The sequence below is a fragment of the Sarcophilus harrisii genome, chromosome 1, assembly GCF_902635505.1.
Source record: "Sarcophilus harrisii chromosome 1, mSarHar1.11, whole genome shotgun sequence".
Taxonomy (NCBI): Eukaryota; Metazoa; Chordata; class Mammalia; order Dasyuromorphia; family Dasyuridae; genus Sarcophilus; species Sarcophilus harrisii.
The window spans coordinates 53772275-53787086 of record NC_045426.1 but is presented as its reverse complement, the minus strand read 5'-3'; the positions used below and the strand labels follow the sequence as shown (position 1 = coordinate 53787086).

Here is a 14812-nt window from a genome sequence, read left to right as displayed (position 1 = left end):
TTTTATAGGCTGTTTCAGTTAGGAATAAACTAAAGAAAAGTGTTTCTCCCTCTTCCCAAAAGTTACCTTAACTTTAAGAGTAGTGATCAAAAGGGTATCAGCTAAACAAGCATTAAGGAGTCACTATGATAAGGAAAAGACTATAAAGATTAAAATCTTGCTGAGCCCTTCAGTCCTTTAACTAAAGCAAAAATAATCTTCTGTGTGAAGGATGAAATTATCAAGAAAGATCTATTTCTTTCATCAAGGCAGTCTGAGATCGAATGCTTGAAATTCAATAGTGTATATTTAGAGCATGTTTAATGACAAACTTTTTCAGAGCAGGAAGGGGGAATTAAAGATCATCTAGGGCAACCCACTCATTTTGCAGATGAGGGGCATTAAAGCCTTGGGAATGTATGTAACTTAACCAAGTCTCAGCTTGTTGGTAAGTAACCTGATCTGAAATCTCTTTAAAAGAGAAGGAAATATGTATTTCCATGAATTCGGTTTTTATTTTGACATATCCATTTTGCTAACTTATAGTTTATGGGAAGTTAGAATTAATTTGCTCAGTAAAAATTAAAGTAACCTTCCTTTAAGTTTGAAGATGATTCAGCATGTGCCACTATCCTGTCCCTATTGCATCCTCTTGTGTGAGGGGATTTTGGTTTGTGGAGGAACAAAGACTTATTTTATTGCTTGATAATGTACCTAAAGATTCAGAATGGTTAAAGTGTGCTCTATAGCTGTCATGAAGCAGAGAAACTGAAGGAAAAGTTGAATAGAGAACATTAAATGGAAATGTTTAGTGATCACATGATACCTGGCTATTTTTTATTTTTGTATAAATATATACTTTGAAATATATATATATATATATATGTAGTTTGAGATCAATTGATAGGCTTATCAAGAGTGACAAAGTAATTTTTTTATTAGTCAAAATCAGACTTCTGGAAAAATCCAGATTTTTCTTGTAACGTAGTGTTTCAGTCTTTTATAATTTTGTCCTTTTGCATCCCATATTTTTGTTTCCCTAACAGGCAGTGAGTTATTGGGGATGGAGTACTTGAAGAGTTAAAAAGTTTCCTGGGTTTGAATTTCATGACCAACACTTAAACTTTAGCTATGTAACTATGGGTATTTAATCTCTGAGCCTCAGTTTCCTCATTTGTAAAATGCAGATAAAATACTGGTGACATCACCCTCAAGAAGTAGCATTATGGCACAGTAAGTAGAATAAGTCTCAGAGCTAGGAAAACCTGCGCATATTCTGTCTCTGATACTTGCTAGTTATGGGACTGAACAACTCACTTAATTATTTCCCCAGGGACACTCTCTAAGATTAAATGGCATTAGTAGAGGGAATCTCCATATCCAGAAATTCCTTTGTGATCTTACTCTTGTCAGTAACCTTAACTACCTTACAGGACATTCATTGTGAGGCAGAAATGAGTAGATAGAAAGTGTATTGTAAACTTTATAAAGTTTTATGAAAAGGTCAGTCAGTATAATTCACCTCAATTAAGTTAGAGTACAGTTCTGTGGGAAATAAAAAGAATCCAAATGTTGTTATATAAGAGCTATTCTTTTTTACCTATTTACCTGCCACCTCTTCCTTCTAATTTTCCAGGATCTTCTCTTTTTACCAAAGGCTAAAATTTCAACTCCACACTAAGGAAATTTTATATCCAGTCTGGCAAACTAAATAAGATTATATTGCTGCTTTCTGTTTCTTATGTCATCATAGCTATCTCTAGTATCCCACCCTACTTAATAAATAGTATTTTTAATAACTTCCCCCCAAAAAAGGGGGGGGGAATCAGCATAATTGAGCAATATCATGAAAAAGTCTGAAAACATATGAATCTCTTACTTCTAAGAAGAGGATGATAAATGAAGTTTTTAGCTAATCCTTTGCAAACTGAGAACAATAAAATCAAATTCAGTCTGTTTTATGTTAAAACTTTTAGTTTTTAATTCTCTTAAAGCAGTAATGCTGCATTGAATTTTTATAGAACTTTTTACAAAAAGATCGCCAAATAACACAAAGTTTCTGTATTTGATTACTCCTCTCACATCTTCAGAATGACCTCCTCACATAAATCAATCCCTCTTTCCACATAACTTGGGCAAACAGACTAGGAGAGGTCAGCTTCTATAAGTTTGACATGTCTACAGTGAGTTTCATTATTTGTTTTCCCCTGATCAGTACTATCTATTTATGGACAATAGATTGTTTTCTTGGGGATTTCGTGTGGCAACAAAGCTTAAGTTTTATTTCAGAGATTTGACCCTCATTCCAAAATCTCTTCCCTCCCCTACCTTAGTTTTCTGGCTTGGCCTGCAGAAACAGAGGGGGGGGGGGGAAGGAAAGTTGTGGTATTTCATATCAACTTTTGTCAGATTTGAGTTAGCTCCTGGGTAGGATAGGGATAGAAAGTAGCTTGGGACTTTGGTTGAGGGTGACAGTTTCTAAGAGATATGATGCCTGAGTATGGGATAATATTAAATAGAATACCATCCTGCAAATCAGAATTCATGGATCTTGATTTTTTTCCAATACTGAGTAATGTACATTAAAAGACGTTTTTAGCAACTGTTTTTAGTACTTTTATAAGGAACTAAAGACCTGTACTACCTGAAGTCCATCCTAAAAAGTGCTATATTGAAGTAACATTTTCCTTCCTGTACTTTGGAGAAATGTTTTAGAGTATATATGACCCTCTGTATTCTTTTAAAATAAGAAGAATCAATTTTGCTTGTATTTTTTTCTATTGCTTATATGATCTTTCTTTGTGACCCTGCCTTTGGGCTCTTAGTGCAACGCATAGATACTAAATTTATGGTCAGAAATACCTGGGTTCAGATCCTGCCTCAAAAATTCATTAGCTTTGAAACCATGAACAAATTACTTGATCTCTCTGATCTTCAAATCCCTTACTTGTAAAATTATGATAATAGCATCCACATTTCAGGACCAAATGAAGTAGTATATCTAGAGCTCTTTGCAAACCTTGGGGCCACTAATGTACTGAATGGGGGCCAGATTCTTGTAACATTCATATGAGGCCCTTCTTAGAGTAAGTTTTCTCACTATAGGAATTGCTATAGCAGAGTCTCCTCGGTATGGTTAGAGTTATAGATTTGTAGAAAGGATGAGAAATACTGGTCTGAGAATGAGGAAATTGAATTTCTGGTTCTGCCAATTCTGTTTCTGCTACCATCTGTCTAACTGATATTCAGAGCAAGGTAAGCTTGCTCTTTGGGCCTTGATTTTCTTGTGTTAAGTGAGGAATATGTTTACTTTTTAGTTTCAAAATCTTTTGATTCCATACTCTTGTTTATCATCTAGATGGAGAACATCCAGAAAAGAACAACAAAGATGGCAAAAGCTGTCAAGCTCATGTCATATGTCAGTGATTTGAAGGCTTTGGAGATGTTGAATCTTGAGAAAAGAAGATGCTGGGGGAGGGAGACACATAATAGCTGTCTTTAAGTACATAAAATGTGGTGATATGTTAAAAGTGATTTTAGACATACTTTTCCTGACCTTAAATAGGAGAACCAGAATTAGTAGATGGAAGCTATAAAAAAGGAAAAATTAGACTTGACATAATGAGAATCTTCTAGACAAAGCTGTTCAAAGTAAAATAGACTGTTTCAGGAAATATAGAAAACTCTCTCTTGGAGGCTCATAAATAGAGGGATGTCCATTTATTAGGTTTCTTATAGAAAGAATTCTCATTCATTTATGCATTGGACATCATGACCTCTGAGAGTCTTTCCAACTTAGAAATTCTGAACAAAACTAATCCTAGTTCTGAGCAGGCTGAGTACCTTGTGTTAGCTTTCCCCCATCCCCTTCCCCAACTCAGCTTCTCTGTCTAATAAGTCCACTCACCAGAAGAAAAGTATATTTAAAAAAAAATCACATGCTGATCCTTTCCTCAAGGCAGAAGGAATGTAAGCCTTGTGTTTTTACTCTGTATACAATGTTCTTGAATAAATCTCAAGGAGCAGTGGTGACCTTCTGGCTACTTTGTTTTCTCTCAGTGAGTAATAATATCTGTGTGTTTCTGTGCCCTAAACCTACTCTGATTCTTCCACCTGGGTAGGTGGATGAGTGTGCTTTCAGAATTTCTTCTTTCCCTTTGCTCAATGGAGTAAAGTCTCTGTGGGGACCAAAGACAGCATTGCTGCCGTCAAAAGCTCTCTGGGGTAAGCCGAGCCAAGAGAACAGTTTTCGCAATGACCACTAACATAAAGGAAAACAACATTAGGAAACTTCAGAACAACTATCAATGTAACATATAGTTCTAAATTCAGAAGATTGATGGCAGTTTTCCTCTAGGCTCTTAACATAAAGCTTTAGGTGCCATATGTGGCGTACTTTTTCAGAAATAACCAATGTAATTATTTGTTTTGCTTGATCCTAGTGATTTGTCATAAGGGAGGATTCTTTTGGGGAATGAGGGTGGAAAGACGAGAGTCACTGAGAAGTAACAGTAATGTAGAGAAAAAACCATCAGTAAAATATTAAAAAAAGAAAAAAGCTTAGGTATCAATATTAGTAGACAGTTGTCAAGGACTCTACATATTTTGATTATCTAGATCATATTATATTTCATTTAGGACATTAATTATTGTATCACATTAAACCTTAAATGCCACTCTCCCAAAACAGAAAGCTTTGGGGGTTCTAGGCCTCAATGGCCCTCCCTGTTGTGTTGTGTTCTAGTTTTTATCAAACCAAGGTTGCCTTTTTCTAGTTACCATTTAACTAAACCTCCCCAATGTTACATACTCTACTACATTTTACAAGAATTTTTTTCTATCTTAGAAAATATTCTTGCTCTATACTGCCTGACAGAAGGGGTCTTGCAAACTACTCTTTTTGACAAATATATAAAGAATCTGTGAAGGCAATTACATGTCTATGTGGAATTTTTTTTTGGGGGGGGGCGACCATTTTGCTGGCAACACTGATAGAATTTTTTAGCAAAACATTAAATACCAAAAGAAATCACAGAATCCCAGACTTGTAAAGAATTTCAGAGATCATCTTTTATAACCAGAGAAAAGATAACAACCGGAGACTTAAGGTAGACAGACACACTAATAAGGTGTTAATTGAGCTGTGAATTGATCTAACTATTCAGAAAATCAATTTAGAATTATTCTTTTAAAAAGTGCCTAAAATGTATATCCATGCTGGACCAAGAGAGTGTTTCTCATCAAATAGATAGATAGATAGATATAAATATAGATTTATATATGTTATATACGTATATATGCCAAAGAGATTTAAAAAGAAAAGAAAATAGATCCTACATGAAAATATTCATAGCCACTCTTTTTTTTGGTGGTGGTGGTAGTAGTTGTATTAGTAGTAGTAGTAGTAGTAGTAGTAGTAGTAGTAGTAGTAGTAGTAGTAGTTAAGAATTGGAGATCCTTGTTTAGGGCAACAATAAGATTGTTTGATGATCAATTCTGATGGGGTGATTCAGGTCAATTCTAATGGACTCAAGATGGAGAGAGCCAATCTGCATTCAGAGAGAGGACTGGATCACAGCATGGTATTTTCATCTTTTTTTGCTATTGTTGTTTCTTGCTTGTTTTTTCCTTTCTCCTTTTTCCCCTTTTTGATCTGATTTTTCTTGTGCAGAGTGATGTGTGGAGGCATGTTTGGAAGAGTTACACATGTTTGACTTATATTGGATGGCGCACTGTTTGGAGGAAAGGGGAGGGAGGGAGAGAGATTTGGAGCACAGGCTTTTTCAAGGATGAATGTTGAGAATTATTTTGCATGTATTTTGAAAAATAAAAAGCTATTGCTATTTTAAAAAATAAAATCTTTGTTGCTTTTTGTTCAAGTGGACAGAGAGCTGGCCTCAACCCTGGAAAGACCTACATCTAACATGTCTTGTGTCATTTAGCTTGTCGGCACTCTGGGAAACTCTTTCAAACTTTCAAACTCTTCAAATGCTGCTCTGTGCCTGGTAGAAGCACCTTCCTTAACTGAGAGTTCTTTCCTATAATGAAATCATAGCTCTAGTCCTTTCCTTACAATGGATAAGTAGCTTTGAGGGAGAGGGATTGGGGGAGGGAGAAGAGAAATAAATTCAGAAATGAATGTGACAAAGGATAAAACCATGAAGAGAGTTCTTAAGAAAATTCCCTGTACAACATTCTGAACCAGGAGATTTATATAACCTTTACTTGAAGACTGTGAGTGAGGGAAATGTTCCAAGACAGCCCATTCTACTTATGCATTGTAGTGCCTTAAGAAGAACCAAAGATTATGATATTATTAGCTCTAATGGAGGGAACTATTGGACAGCTAAAGATGTCAGAGACTTTTTTCTCTAAATAGAATTGCACTCTATTTCTCTGCAGCTTCTGCTTATGTAGGTCCTGCCTCTGAGTTCTGTACTCTGGGGTCAAGCAGAATATGCTTCCTTCCTAATGGTACCCATTCAGATACTTGACAACAGTTGTCATGCCCTGACTTCCTTCCCCAACCATCATAAGACTTAGGTCCTATCATATCCAGGATAAACAACCCAGGTTTTAAAAAACTGTTTCTTGTATAGTATAAGATATTACCCTTGTTGCCCTCCAGTTTCTTAATGACTTTCCTATAATGTGGTGTCCAGAAATGAATGTGGTACTCTAAATGTGGTCTGATCAATAAAGTGGACTGTGATTGTCACCTCCAAAGTCTCCTAGACCCTGATTCTCTAGCTCTTTGAATTGCCTTGTGACATTGATTCATTGAACTTTTAGTCCACCAAAAGCTCCAAATTTTTTTTAGACAGACTTCTATATAACTATAACCCCCCCCTCCCTGTGCCTGTCAAATTGTTTTTGAACAAACCATTTATTGAATTAAATTGTTTGACCCCACATTCTAGCTTTCCAGGGTCATTTAGGAGGATCCTTATACTTTCATCCAAAATGGCAGCCATCACTCCTACATTTGTGTCATTTACAAATATAATACACTTTCCATCAGTACCTTTTCCTTTTTTAATAGTTTTTTATTTTTCCAAATCCCTAGTCAGCAAGCAATTTGACATAGATTAAACATATGCATTCTAAACTTATTTCCATATTCGTCATGCCCTACAAGAAAAATCATTTCAAAAAGTGAAAGAAAAAAAATATGGAAAAAAACAAGCAACAGTATTGGGGGGAAAGAAGAAAAATATGCTTTGATTCACATTCAGTCTCCATATTTCTCTCTCTTTCTGGATGCAAATGACATTTTCTATCCCATGTCTATTAGAATTGCCTTGAATCACCTCATTGTTGTAAAGAACCAAGTCCATTGTAGTTGATCATCACATAATCTTCTTGTTGCTATGTATGATGTTTTGTACAAAATCTTTTAAATTTAATGTAATCGAAATTATACATTTTGTATTTTATAATCTCTTCTAGTTCTTCTTTGGCCATAAATTCCTTCCTTCTCCACGGGTCTGACAGGTAAACTATCTCTTGCTCTCCTAATTTGCTTAAATGCGCGCTTTTATGTTTTAATCATAAACCCATTTTGGCTTTATCTTGATAGAGGATCTTAAATAATGGTCAGTTCCTTGTTTCTGCTATACGGTTTTCCAGTTTTTCCAGCAGTTTTTGTCAAGTAGTGAGTTCTTATCCTAGAAGCTGGAGTCTTTGGGTTTATCAAACACTAGATTACTATAGTCATTGACTATTGTGTTTAATGAACTTAGTCTATTTCACTAATCCACTACTCTATATCTTAGCCAGTATATATGGCTTTGATAACCTCTGCTTCATACTCTATATATATAATTTGAGATCTGATACAGCTAGGTCCAGCCTCCTTTGTGGTTTTTTTTCCATTGATTTTCTTGAAATTCTTGATGTTTTATTTTTCCAGATGAATTTTATTATTTTTCTAAGGTTATTGGGTAACTTCTTCATAGTTTGATTGGTATGGCACTGAATAAGTAGATTAATTTAGGTAGAGTCATCATTTTTATTATATTAGCTCAGCCTACTCATGAACAATTGATAACTATTTTGTACTTAGATTTTATTTATTTATTTTGTTTTTGTTTTTGTTATACCTTTTTCTTAGTAATTAATAGAAAGGCTATTTAACCATATCACTGAAGTGCTCCACTCAAGATCTCCCCCCAGGCTGACTTTCCCCCATTAAGAACCACTTGGACTTTGACCATTCAATCAGTTTTCTCCTATCTCTCTCCATCGTGTCCACAAGAAGGACATTTGCTATTATGTGCTTTAGTAACATTCAGGTAAACTCTGTCTCCTCAAAGAGGCAGCATATCATGGAGGAAAGAATTTTGAGGAACTGGGAAGACAGTAATTCAAATCCTAGCTCAAAAATGTCCTAGTTCTATGAACCTATATTAGTCACTAACCATTCTTGATCTCATTTCTTCATCTGGAAAATGGAAAGATAGATTCAAAGACCTCTAGTGTTCCTTCTAGTTCTGGATCTATGATTCACTATTATAAGTAACACTGTTGAAATAAGGAAGTAGAGTTAGTCTGATAAAACCTGTTCTTGATTAAGCCATGCTATTTCTTTTTATCACCAGTGTTTCTGGTGTTTATTAGATAATTCTTTGGAATAATATTCTAGAATCTTAAAAGAAATTTTTATACTCCTAGACTTAGTTTGCAGCCTCAACTAAACTTCCTTTTTAAAAAAATGAGATAACACTTGCCTAAATTTCTTGATACCTCTCCCATTTTCCTTCACTAACAATGGCTTAGAATTCATATCAACCATAGGGTGAAATTTGTTTGGGCGTGATGATTTAAGTTCATTCATTTATTTATCTTGGGTTTCAGTTTCTAAGTAGAGTCATAAAGGTTTAGTGCTCTCTGGTCCAAGATGATCTTCAACTTGAAAAAGACAATAAAAGTAAAACAAGAATTTGAATAATTTCTTCTCTGTATCTATTATTATCATTACATCTTTTCTGAGCAGTAGCAGGGGCAGCCCTATCCTACATACACTATGTGTGTGTTCAAATTCTAAGACAGAGTGGTTAACTTTATGAAATATCCATCACTTCTACTTGAAAGAGCAGTTCTTCATTGTTCTTTGGAATCGGGTAGAGAAGAGCAGTTACCCTTGTTGGTTCCTTGACTTTTTGAAGAATGAAATTATCATTTAGAATTTATTAGCTCCTTTGCTTTTTGGCAGAGAGAACTTCAGCAGAGATCCAGATGAGAAAGAGAAGGAGGATGATATTTCTTCTTTAAATTCCTTGCTTGCTTCTCATCTTCCTCTAAGCTATTGGAACTCAATGCCATTCTTTTCCTGGGCGTCCACATCACTTTGTTTAGCCAAATCTCTCTTCCTTTCTTACCATAATTGTTTCTCTTTGTGTTCCCCCAAATTTTATTCTTGAGAGCTTCCCATCCTTCTTGGACTGGCTTTTTCTCTTACAATTTTAGTCCCTGAATTTCATACATATGCTTAGACCTTTTGCTCTCTTAAAAATCAAGAGTACATGTTATATTGTGCCTAACTCTCTTATAGTACAAATTCTAAGATAGAATGGTTCACTTCTTCCTCCATTCCTAGTTTAGAAACCAGCTTTGTTGGTTAAGTCAGTTTCAGAATAAGTCATCCTTGTTGCTTCCTTGACCTTTTGAAGGATGGAATTATCATTTAGAATTTATTAGTTGCTTTACTTCTGTCAGAAAGGGAGAGAGGGAGAAAAGAAGAAAGGGGGAAGAGAAGTGAAAGAGAAACACGCCAGCATTTCCCCCCACCATCAGGACTTTAAATTATACTTCTCATAAGCAGTATTTTTAAAACTACTGATTATGAAATTTTTATGAGCCTTTGTGCCTTTCCTAAAGAGAAACTAATCAGTGCTTTGTAGCATTTACTTCTCTAAAACTTAATCTGCAGGAGAATATTGTTTTATACATGGAGCAGCTTGAGGCACAGTATAAGTATGACCTGCTGGCAATGGAGCTAAAATTAGAGCCCCTAGTCTCACAATCACTACATGTCAGACTATCCAGCAGATAAAATTCAGCAAATTTTAAAATTTGTATAAAAGCATGTATGTAAATATATGCACATATATTTACTAAATCCTTGCTAAGAATTTTTTTAAACTGAGAATTTTTGACTTCTCAGTAATTTTTTAACAGAAGGAAAAAAAGAAAAGGGACTTAGCTTTTGATATTATGACTTTTGTGCTCCATTATAATGTGTATGCTTTGTGTTATAATTATGGAGGAACAGATAGAGGCTAATACCCATAGGATCTAGTATGTTTGGTAACCCTGCCCTAGAGGCAAAGTATGACTGCTTTAGAAATTTCCCATTAGAATATTTGCTGAAAAGGTAACAGGGAATCTTAGAACCATTGTGAAGCTTTAGTTGGTATAGGCGAAACTACATAATGAAGTCTGCTGCTTTAGCTCCGTGGCATGATACCAATGAAGAAGCAGTTGGTGCCATTTTGAAGACAAACCTAGGAGAGAGGAGTGAGCGAGTTAAAAAGGTGAAGGAAACAGCAGTAAAATGTTTCACAAGCCAGACACAGAAGGAGAAGATGACAGTAAGTTGAAGTATATCTGAATCTACAGTCTGCACACAGTGTGAATGTTTAGAGCATTTATATTTTTGTTCCAGTCCTTTCCATCACCAGACCAACAAATCTTCCTCAACATTTGCAGTGCCTCTGGTAATGCTGCTTTGTACTTGGAAACTTAAGTACTCTCATGACAGTGAAGACATGTCATTTTATATGTCATTCAGTGTTAATTTAACACTTAACAGGCAATACCAAATTCTAAATTTCTTTACCATCCTTCTTTCCCTACCTTTTAACCAAAGTCATAGAAATACTATAGTTTAGCTGCTTAAATTACCCTGTTTTCTTTTTAAGAAAATCTCATTTATAGATTAATGTAGTAGTATATTACAAGAGATTAGCTAAATAAAGTAGTGAGCAGATTGTATTTGAAAGTTATATATATAGGCTTTTCCATCTTTAATAATTATAACTATATAACATTCAGTCAGCTTTCTGGAGTATGCAAACACGTATCAACAACATAGTGAGAAAAGAGAACAATAAATGATTTTGACATTTTGAACATAGTGGTACTGGGGGATCGAGATTCAAACAAATTAAATCTACCCCTAAGCAATTTAAATTAACCTAGGAAATATAGAATGTCTATTAAGCTGGTATGTTAATTGCAAGACGACTTTTAGCCTATCATCTCTTGATCAAAGGAAGGAAAAAATAAAGTAAAGGACATATATTAAAAGCTTACTATTGTTAAGCTGAATGTTAAGGCTACAAGTAGAAATACTGAGGCAATCTCTGTTCTTGAGCATCTGCTATTCTAATTGGATATGATGACATCTTTCAGCTGCAGATAGAAAGAGGTCAGAAGGCAAGACTGGGCTCTCATCAGTGTAGCATAGATCAGAGATAATAAGGTCTAGTGAACCTTGCATGGCAACTGATAAGTCTTGGTATTCCTCTGTTTTACCAAAACGATTTTTGCTATGACTTCTTGCCCATCTAAACGGTATGAGTGCCCATATCTGCCCTGAATTTACTTTTCCATAGAAGTTTATGGAAAACCATTGTATTGTTTATCAAAAGTAAGTAATATGGCATGATATTGTTTTTGTTTTTGTTTTTGCGGGTTTTTTTCCCATAGGGAAATTTACTGCTTAATTCTTGCAAATAGGATAATAGTTTTGATGTTTTTTAAAAATAAAAAAATCAGTAAAACAGTTTACAACTGTATGAAAAACTACTTGAACCTTATAACTTTGACCCTGTTATTAAGTTTTCTCAGCACCTTTCCCCTTCATAGTTTTCTTGGCTTTTTGGACTAGTGACCAAATACTTCAACTAATACAAGGAGGCGTGTTAGAGTAAACCACTGAACTAAGAAATAGATAATTAGGAAATGAAAATTTCTGCCATGCTGCATTAGAATTTTTTTTGACATGGAGCAATTAAATTTTTTTTGAACTACTTCTCTCTCCCTCTCCCTCTCCCTCTCTTCCTTTCTCCCTCTCCTCCCTCTATCTCTCCCTCTCCCTCTCTTTCTCTCCTTCTCCCTCTCCCTGTCTTTCTCTCCTTCCCTCTCTCTTTCCCTTTCTCCCTCTTCCTCTCCCGCTCCTTCTCCCTCTCTTTCTCCCTTTCCCTCTCCCTCTCCTTCTCCCTCTCTTTCTCCCTCTCCCTCTCTTTCTCCCCCTCTCCCTCTCTTTCTCCCTCTCCCTCTCTTTCTCCCTCTCTCCCTTTCCCTCTTTTTCTCCCTCTCCTTCTCCCTTTCCCTCTCCTTCTCCCTCTCTTCCTCTCTCCCTCCCTCTCCCTCTCCCTCTCTTTTTCTCTCCCTTTCCCTCTCCCTGTACTTCTCCGTCTCTGTCTCCCTCTCCCTCTACCTCTCCCTCTCCTTCTCCCTCTCCCTCCCTCTCTTTTTTCCTTTTCCTTTCTTCCTCCCCCCACAAACTCTATGTGTCAAAAACAACATTTATATCCATATTCCCAAATGTTAACACTACTGTTACTATTAAGGATACTAAAATCTTTCTAATTACCAAGGTATTACTTTCCTTCATTTCACCTATCCAAACAAACAGTTGCCAGTCTTGTAGTCTCTGCTGTATCTGTTTTATATGTTCCCTCATTTGTGTCACCACTCTCTTTTAATATATTCTTATGACTCCCTATTACTTCTAGAAGCAAATACAAACTTCTCTATATAACATTTAAATCTCTTCACAGTTTTCTGCTTTCCTACCTTTTTTCTTGGCTATTACTTTGCTTTATGCACCAAGTCTCAGCCATATTTCCACATTTTTTCTGCACATGCAATTTTCCATCTTTAGTCACTCTGCTTGTGTATTGGTCATCCCTCATGTTCTGGTTTTCCCCCACACCTCCTCCATGGAGTAAATGGCTTCCTTCGTGACTTAGCGTTAAGTACCATGTTCTACATGAAATTTCTCCTGATATCCATAGCTATGATACATATTCTCCCCAACCAATCTATATTAATTTTGTATATTTTCTATCTAAGTAAATATGTGTGTGTGCATGTGCGCACTATTTCCCTCAATAGGATATAAGTTCCTTGGGGGCAAGATCTCTTTTGCCTTTGTACGTTGTACTTTGTATAATGTGCCTGACAATTACTAGGTGTTTATTGAATGAGTCAACAAATCTAGTATCATGTATCTTTTGTCAGCCTTTATTATTACTCAGTGAAATGATATCTCTTGGTTCCTAAAGTATTTCTATAGGTTTTGGCTGGTCTTCATATATTCTAAATATATTTGTCAGACTTGTGCCTCCTTTTTATATGGAAATACTAGCTTTTCACTCTTACCTTAGGATGATCCCTATCTTTAATCTCTTATGCTCTTACTTTGATATCCACCTAAATAAAAGAAATAAACCTCTTTCTTATGTCAAAAATTTAATCTAATGAAGAGGTTAATGTAGAACTGTCTTTTATATTCCCAATAAATCTAGACTATTGTCATTGTCCTGTGAATTTTCTGGGAAAACTATGACTTTGATATAAAGGACAGAACAGAAATGAGTTAATAGGAGGTGATTCTGAAAAGATCATGAAGAATGGAAGATGACAATGGGCTTTTGCATGAAGATCAGTAACATTACTTATCAGTTTTTTAGTATCTAAGCAAGTCATTCATTTAGCCTACTGACAAGAAGCAAAGGCACTAGTACTTCTCCTGAGAGTCCTCGTTAGACATTTCTGTTCTGTCCTTTTTTTGTCCAAAGATCATTCTCCTTGGCAGAGAAAACAAGCAGAAGAAAGCCCTTTCTTTTCTTTTTTTGTCCCTTCTACAACCAAGAGGATTCCTCTCCTTTCTATATTTCTCCTCTTTTCCCCAGTAAAAACTGTGGGTTTTCCTTGCACTGTTGCCTTATTTGGCATAATGGTAACTTTTAAATTGTCATTTTGTGTTCTCATTCTTCTATTGCTGTTTCCTGGTGAAAATTAATTTGTTCAGTACAATCAACTCATTTCTTACCCCAAATTAGAACTTGCATGATATCAAAGAAACCAGAAAGCCGGAGGAATATATTTTTTTATTCTTTTTTCTGTTCCCTCTCTCCCTCCAGCACCACACAGCTGGTAAGTATTAAGTGTCTGAGGTCGAATTTGAACTCAGATCCTCCAGACTTGATGACTGGTGCTCTGTCCGCTGTGTCATATAGCTGACCTAAGAATATGTTTTTGTTTTAAAAACATGGACACAGGTAGAAAGAATTTTCTTAAGAAAATGCTTAATCTCAAATCCCAATCAAGATTCTGTTTAATTGATTTTAAAACAGATTAAATAGTTGGCTTTTTGTCAAGACACACTGCATTGATTCTTTGTTACTGATTACTCCAAACAAGACTCAGAAAAAGCTTTTGAGCCACCTACTTTCCCTGAATCCCCTCCTAACTATTTGAGTTTAAAATAATATCAGTGATCTTGCTTAACTGGGTTTAAGATTGTTGCATGTGACAACACAGGTCTCTTGTTTTGGAATAGCCATTACTTTCTAGAACAGCCACTCTGTGTTCCTGCCAATGTGCCCTGGGTTCCCTTGCTTCATATTACATTGATACTGCTTTGTCAGGGTAGAATTCAGCTTCCCAGAGCCGGAGTCAGTCTCTGCTGACCTCCCGTCACAGTACAGCATGTTCAAATCCCAGAGAAGCCAGAAGGTTCTTCAGCACATTCCTCCTCTCAAGCATGGAACCCTCACTTTCCTCGGAAACCGTATGTTGTGTCTGTGTGTGTATCTGT

The 14812-nt window shown here is 35.7% G+C and overlaps 1 protein-coding gene across 6 annotated transcripts in view; it reads left to right on the top strand.

Annotated features, from left to right (window-relative positions):
* The window catches only part of TMCC1 (transmembrane and coiled-coil domain family 1), a 245873-nt gene that overhangs the window by 161871 nt on the left and 69190 nt on the right, over window positions 1–14812 (top strand). The window contains exon 1 of one of the 6 annotated variants that reach the window (XM_012543656.3): window positions 14160–14785. The exons of the other annotated variants lie outside the window; for them this stretch is intronic. Within the exon in view, the coding sequence (XP_012399110.1) occupies window positions 14759–14785 (27 nt within the window). The 5' untranslated portion in view covers window positions 14160–14758. Of the gene's footprint in view, window positions 1–14159; window positions 14786–14812 lie in introns of those variants that run through there. 6 annotated transcript variants of the gene reach the window in all.